Source organism: Eptesicus fuscus, chromosome 15, assembly GCF_027574615.1.
Source record: "Eptesicus fuscus isolate TK198812 chromosome 15, DD_ASM_mEF_20220401, whole genome shotgun sequence".
NCBI classification, from domain to species: Eukaryota; Metazoa; Chordata; class Mammalia; order Chiroptera; family Vespertilionidae; genus Eptesicus; species Eptesicus fuscus.
Genome location: NC_072487.1, coordinates 79378824 through 79384240, shown reverse-complemented (window position 1 = coordinate 79384240; position 5417 = coordinate 79378824). Strand labels below are relative to the sequence as shown.

The 5417-nt window shown below is 64.6% G+C and overlaps 1 protein-coding gene across 5 annotated transcripts; it reads left to right on the top strand.

The window, feature by feature from the left end:
* The first annotated feature begins 362 nt into the window (after positions 1–362).
* TMEM250 (transmembrane protein 250) lies at positions 363–4287 on the top strand. 5 transcript variants are annotated; one of them, XM_028127149.2, is made up of 3 exons: positions 378–429; positions 1487–1618; positions 2174–4287. In XM_028127149.2, exon 3 carries the CDS (start codon positions 2216–2218, stop codon positions 2690–2692), a length of 477 nt encoding a protein of 158 aa, XP_027982950.1. In that variant the 5' UTR covers positions 378–429; positions 1487–1618; positions 2174–2215; the 3' UTR covers positions 2693–4287. The 5 variants fall into 5 exon arrangements, with proteins under 5 accessions (XP_054583365.1, XP_027982950.1, XP_054583364.1 ...); XM_054727389.1 differs by lacking the exon at positions 378–429 and adding an exon at positions 438–738; XM_054727388.1 differs by lacking the exon at positions 378–429 and adding an exon at positions 438–738 and having other exon boundaries at positions 1471–1618.
* Positions 4288–5417: the final 1130 nt, after the last annotated feature.

Sequence of the window (5417 nt, the reverse complement as noted above, 5' to 3'; positions counted from 1 at the left end):
CGATCCCCAGTAGGGGGCGTGCAGGAGGCAGCCGATCCATGATTCTCATCATCAGTGTTTCTCCCTCTTCCTTCCTCTCTGAAATCAATAAAAATATATATTAAAAAAAATAAAACATCTGCATAAAAATCCTTTCTCCTAGGACAGGGGCAACCCCAGAGCATGTGGGTGTCCCCCCACCAGCCTCGGGTTCCGCCCGGCTCCACCCCAATGCCCCGCAGTGCTAGGGGCGCAGACCCCAGGCCAGCGTTGGCCCCGCCCCTTCAGGTGCCCTCGGCGCAGCGCCACTCCCAGCCCCGCCCACCGGGGCGGGCGCCTGCGCACAGCTGGCCGCGTCGGTCGCAGCGGCGCGTGCGCAGAGGAGCTGCGCGGGGACGGCGCGCCAGTCCGAGCTGCGCCAGCGGCTTACGCGAGGCGGAGACGTCGATGGTAACGTCATGGAGCGCGCCCCGCGTGCGCCGACGTCCGCCCCGAACTGGGGGCAGGAGGCGCTCGCGGTGTGGAGTGGGCGGAGGGCGCGAGGGCAGTGCTACGGCGGCCGCGAGGGACGGCTACGGCTCCCGCGCGGTGCCAAACGCCGCCGGGCGCGGGAGCCCTGGCCCTTCGGGGCGGGTGGGGACGCGTGAGCCGCCCGGCCCGCAGCCACCGTGCGTGGGCACCATGCGGCCGCCCTGCTCCGGGAGCCCCGAGGGACCGCGGGGCCCGCAGGCCGGGACGCCGGCGCGGAGAGGGCACCCGGTGAGCGGGATGGCGGGGTGGCCCTGGCGTCTCCAGGGCAACGGGCGGGCGCGGGGGGTCCCGGCGCGTCGGTCCTGCCCTCGCGGTCGCCGGTGCCCCCAGAGGCCCGAGGGCAGAGCCGCCTCACGCCCGGCACGCGTTGATCCGAGAGTCGGTGTCACCGGCGCGGCTGAGCGCCCCGGAAGATGGGGCCTGGGGCGGTCGGCGGGATGGAGCCGCTGCGCGGCGGTCCCGCGTGCGGCCTCGGCCACCTCCCCGACCGCCAAGCCCGAGGCGTGGGCGTCTTCGGGCACCAGGAGCTGCTTTGCCCGCGGGCCCAGTGGAGATGGGAGGTGGGCCGGTCCCGCAGCGTGAAGTGAGGGGCGGCTGTGCGTGACCCTCCAGACCAGGGCACCGGCTCTGAATGCCGTGCCTGGGGGGTGGGCGAGGCTGAGGCCGAGGTGGAGCTGGATGGAGCTGCCCAGAGCCCGGCAGCTGCTGTTAGACCAGGTTCTGGACAAACCCTGCGGGGAGGGCTGGGCCTGTGGGGCGGAGTGGGGGGAGGGGGGATGCCGGCCTCCCCACTCCTCCGCCTCCGGCCAGACAGCTCAGCTCGGCAGCCATTTGCTTGGACTGGTGGCCAGAGAGGGCACTTGGAGAGGTCCCCCTACGGGGCCGCAGCTGCCGCCCCCCTGATGGCAGGCAGACGCCCAGGGTGCTTCCCGGCAACCTGTACACATTCTGCCCTTCCAGCTGTTTCCATCCACAGATGTAGGCAGCCTCAAAGGGCAATTACCACGTAACCTGGAGCCCCTGCTGCTTCTCTTATCCTCGAGGCCGGTCTGCACGCCCTCATCCTGCGGACACACCAGCAGGCGGTTGCCGTCACCTGCCAGGCATGGTGGGTCCTTAGTGGTCCCGCCTCCCACCGCACCTCTTAGACTTTGCAGAGCTGTCTAGCTCCCGACACCTGGGTGCCAAGTTGCTGAAGTGAATTGCTCCGTGTGTGCCTGGGGGCACCCCCTCCCTCATCCTGGTCCTGTTGGGGGCCCTTGAGGGACTTTATTCCCCCTGGATGAAAGGGGCTCAAGTCCAGGCAGGGCTAGGCACCCAGATGAAAGCGAGAGGGTGGGTCTAGTGAACGGACTGGCAGAGCCTGTGGAAGGGGGAGCTTCGCCAGGGCTCCTGTTGTCCCTCCACGGGTTCAGGGTTGACTGCCTCCAGGGGGCCCAACTGCCACCCTGGCCCCTCTCCCCAGTCACTGGTCAAATCAGCACTTTTGGTTTCCGCGTGCTTGTGGGCCCCTTTGGAGTGTCCTCATTAGCTTTTGTGGCAGGTCCGACCTCCTGAGCTTGGTTTCCCTGCGCCCAAGGCTGGCAGATGCCCCGGCAGGGACGGGCTCCCTCGCTGGCTGCTCCAGGGCTGACTCGGCTCCTCTGCTTGTCGCTCCCTGCAGGCCCACGCCTCCCCCACCGCGGGCTCGCAGGCCTAGGTGCCCATGACGCTGACCACCGCCTGGACGCTGCGTCTGCCGCCAGCTAGCGCCGAGGCCCCGATGCCGGTCATGCCCATCCCCCGGCGGGTGCGCTCCTTCCACGGCCCGCACACCACCTGCCTGCACGCGGCCTCCGGGCCCCTCCGCACCTCCCGCCTGGCGCGCACCAAGTACAACAACTTCGACGTGTACGTGCGCGCGCGCTGGCTCTACGGCTTCATCCGCTTCCTGCTCTACTTCAGCTGCAGCCTCTTCACGGCCGCGCTGTGGGGCGCGCTGGCCGCGCTGTTCTGCCTGCAGTACCTGGGCGTGCGCGTCCTGCTGCGCTTCCAGCTCAAGCTGTCGGTGCTGCTGCTGCTGCTGGGCCGCCGCCGCGTGGACTTCCGCCTGCTCAACGAGCTGCTGGTCTACGGCATCCACGTGACCCTGCTGCTGGTGGGCGGCCTGGGCTGGTGCTTCATGGTCTTCGTGGATATGTGAGCGCCTGCGGCCTGGGCCGGCTCGGTTACTGTGACCAGTGGGGCCGATGCCTGCGCCGGCCGCTTCTTGACGGGGTAGGTCAGGGCCTTGTCTTTCACGCTACGTCCAGTAGCTGGGTCTCTGCCCAGGAGAGGAATGGGCTGTGACTTCTGTGCACGGACGCTGCGCCCTCCCGTCCGCTACCCTCCTGTGTGTTCATTCAGGGGCACTCACCCGTGGCCACCCTCGTGGTTCCAGCCCCCACTTTTCCAGGCCGTGCTTGGGGGCAGTTACCATCAGTCTGTACTTGGAGAGCCTCTGTGTCCCCGTCCACTCCCCAGGACACTGGCGTCCCCGGAGGTGTAGGGGTGTGCTGCCCAGGAGCCAATCTGTCAGGGTCTTCCCGGCCGTAAGGAAGCATCAGGCTCCATTCACCACACTGCCACAGGGCCGCCCCTACGGCACCCTGAGAGGTGGCCGTGTTCAGTGGCCACCGTGGGGTCTTGGCCAGCCTTCCGGGTCACCTTGTTTGTGCAGGCGCAGTCCAGCAGGGAGTCAGAGCCCCAGCAGCTGGGAGACGGGTCTGGCCCAGGGCAGATCCGTCTTCTTCCTGGGCGGGTCGGGGAGTGTCACGTGGATTTCTGGGGAGGCGCCTCAATCCCTCTCTGGCTCTGGGGGCTGCTTTTGGTCAGAACACAGAAATGGGACGTGCGTCTGGAGCAGATGTCGGAGGTCTCGGGCGGCGCGCTGCGTGTGCACCTGTGTGTGAGGCACCACTTGGAGTCAGGGTGGCCCAGGGCTGGATCTCTGGGTGAGGGGCGAGGCCGCCCTTTGCTCCTGCCCCGGGGCAGTTAGAGCAGCTGGGAGCAGAAAGCAAACAGGAATGTCGGCAGGGACTGTGGCCAGGAGGGAGCACCCCTGGGGGTCCTGGGGGACGTGTTTAGGTCACAGAGAGCGCACTCCAGAGCCAGCTTCTGTCCACCTTCCTCTGGCCTTCTGCAGTGATGGACAGGGTGGCCGTGTCGCTCAGTGGCCACCGTGGGCCTCCTTGGCCAGTGGGCGGGCACTCTGAATAATTCTGCTGGGACAACAGGCAGGGATGGGAGACAGGGCATGGGGCCGATGCTGCTTCACCCCAAGTTGCCCCCTTATCTCCCTTGTAGTGGCCCCTGGGGAATTGTCAGGACAGTTAGGTGCCACTGGAAGGAACCCCAAATCAGGTAGAGAAAGCAAAAAGCACTTGGCTGTAACCGTGCCCCTCAGTTTGCGGCCAGCTCTGCTGGACGGTGGTCAGCCTGAGGCCAGTGGGGGCTCCCGGAGGAAGGAGCTGAGGAGCTGACCCTCGGGGACCCCTCAGCGCTGCAGAGCATCTTTTGCACTGAGTCATGCTGTTTCCTACAAGCTTTGTTTTGTGTTAATTAACTCTCGCTGCTCGGATCCTTCGAAGTCCCCTGACTGAGGCAGGCGTGTGCACACCATCGGGATGGCGGGAGGGTCTGGACGGGGCAGTACTAGGAGTTGACATGCTCAACGAGTAGTTGCCTGGGGTCTCGAGTGCCTGTAAATTCTTTATGAAACGAGCCACCTGCATTAAACTTATTTTTTTAATGTCTTGATGGAGTGATTGCTTGAGGCTCAAAAAGTTTATTCCTTTTCTTTTTTAAGGATATTAACAACAACCAACAAGTAAAATTTGGCACGTTTTAGAACAGTCACCTGCGGTGCTGGGAAGGGGTGTTGGGGGGGGCTGCCTTGACCTGAGGCCACGGGTCCACGGTGGGAGCCTGCCCCGCAGACGTGGCGGATGGCAGTGAGAACTTGTCAGCGGCCCGAGGGGGCCTGCCTGGTCTCCGGAGGACTGAATTCCACCAGCAGGTGAGGGGTGGGGCCCTTAAATAGACGGGGGACACCCTCACAGACCGGGGGTTGGGAAGGGGGTCTGGCAGTCACCCCGAGGGACAGGCGTGTGCAGGAAAGAAGACAGAAAGTCACGTTTTTGAATGTATGTGTTGGGGCGACGTGGTTAATGCAGTCAGGTAGGCTTCAGGGGTACAGTTCTGCTCACATCACCTGTACATCGTGTTGTGCTCGGCGTCCCCAGTCAATCCCCTCCGTCACTGCTGATGAGCCCTGCACCCTCTTCCACCGCCCCCCCTTCCCTCTGCTCACCCCCTTCCCTCTGCTCACCACCTTCCCTCTGCTCACCACCACACTGTTGCCTGTGTCGAGGGTATTTTCCCAGTTACAGACTCGTTCAACCAGAAAGCGGTTTGGAACATGAGCGACACACGATTCCTCAGAAAATGTCTTGGGAAGGTTCCCTGGCTTCTATGCAGGGGACAAGGGTGATGTCCTTCAGAGCAGCCCAGTGGCCGGAAAGTGACCTTGAGAGGGACGGGCTGTTACAAGAGGCCTGTCTGCTGTTTCTGGACTTTTGAGGAACTAAACGTTTTAGAAAAAAACGGACTCATTTTGTGTCCAGCTTTTGATGGTGGAGTTGGTGAAATCCTCAAAAGCCTCGGCCCGGAGCCACAGGTGAACTTCCTGTGAGAAGCGTAGTGAGCTCGGGGGTGCACCCGGGGAGAGCCCTCCACGGCGCTTGCCTCCCTGGAGTGGTGGTGGGGCGGCCGGCGCCATCCCAGGTTGGTCTTCTTGCCACACCGGCCTCCCCACCCGCTCTGCCTCGTTTTGGGGGGTTGCAGTGCCTTCCCCAGGGGTCCTCTGGGCCAGTGCTGTCCAGTGTGGG

Excerpts from the sequence above, each read along its gene's own strand:
- TMEM250 (XM_054727390.1), top strand. The coding sequence starts at position 2,216 with ATGACGCTGACCACCGCCTGGACGCTGCGTCTGCCGCCAGCTAGCGCC.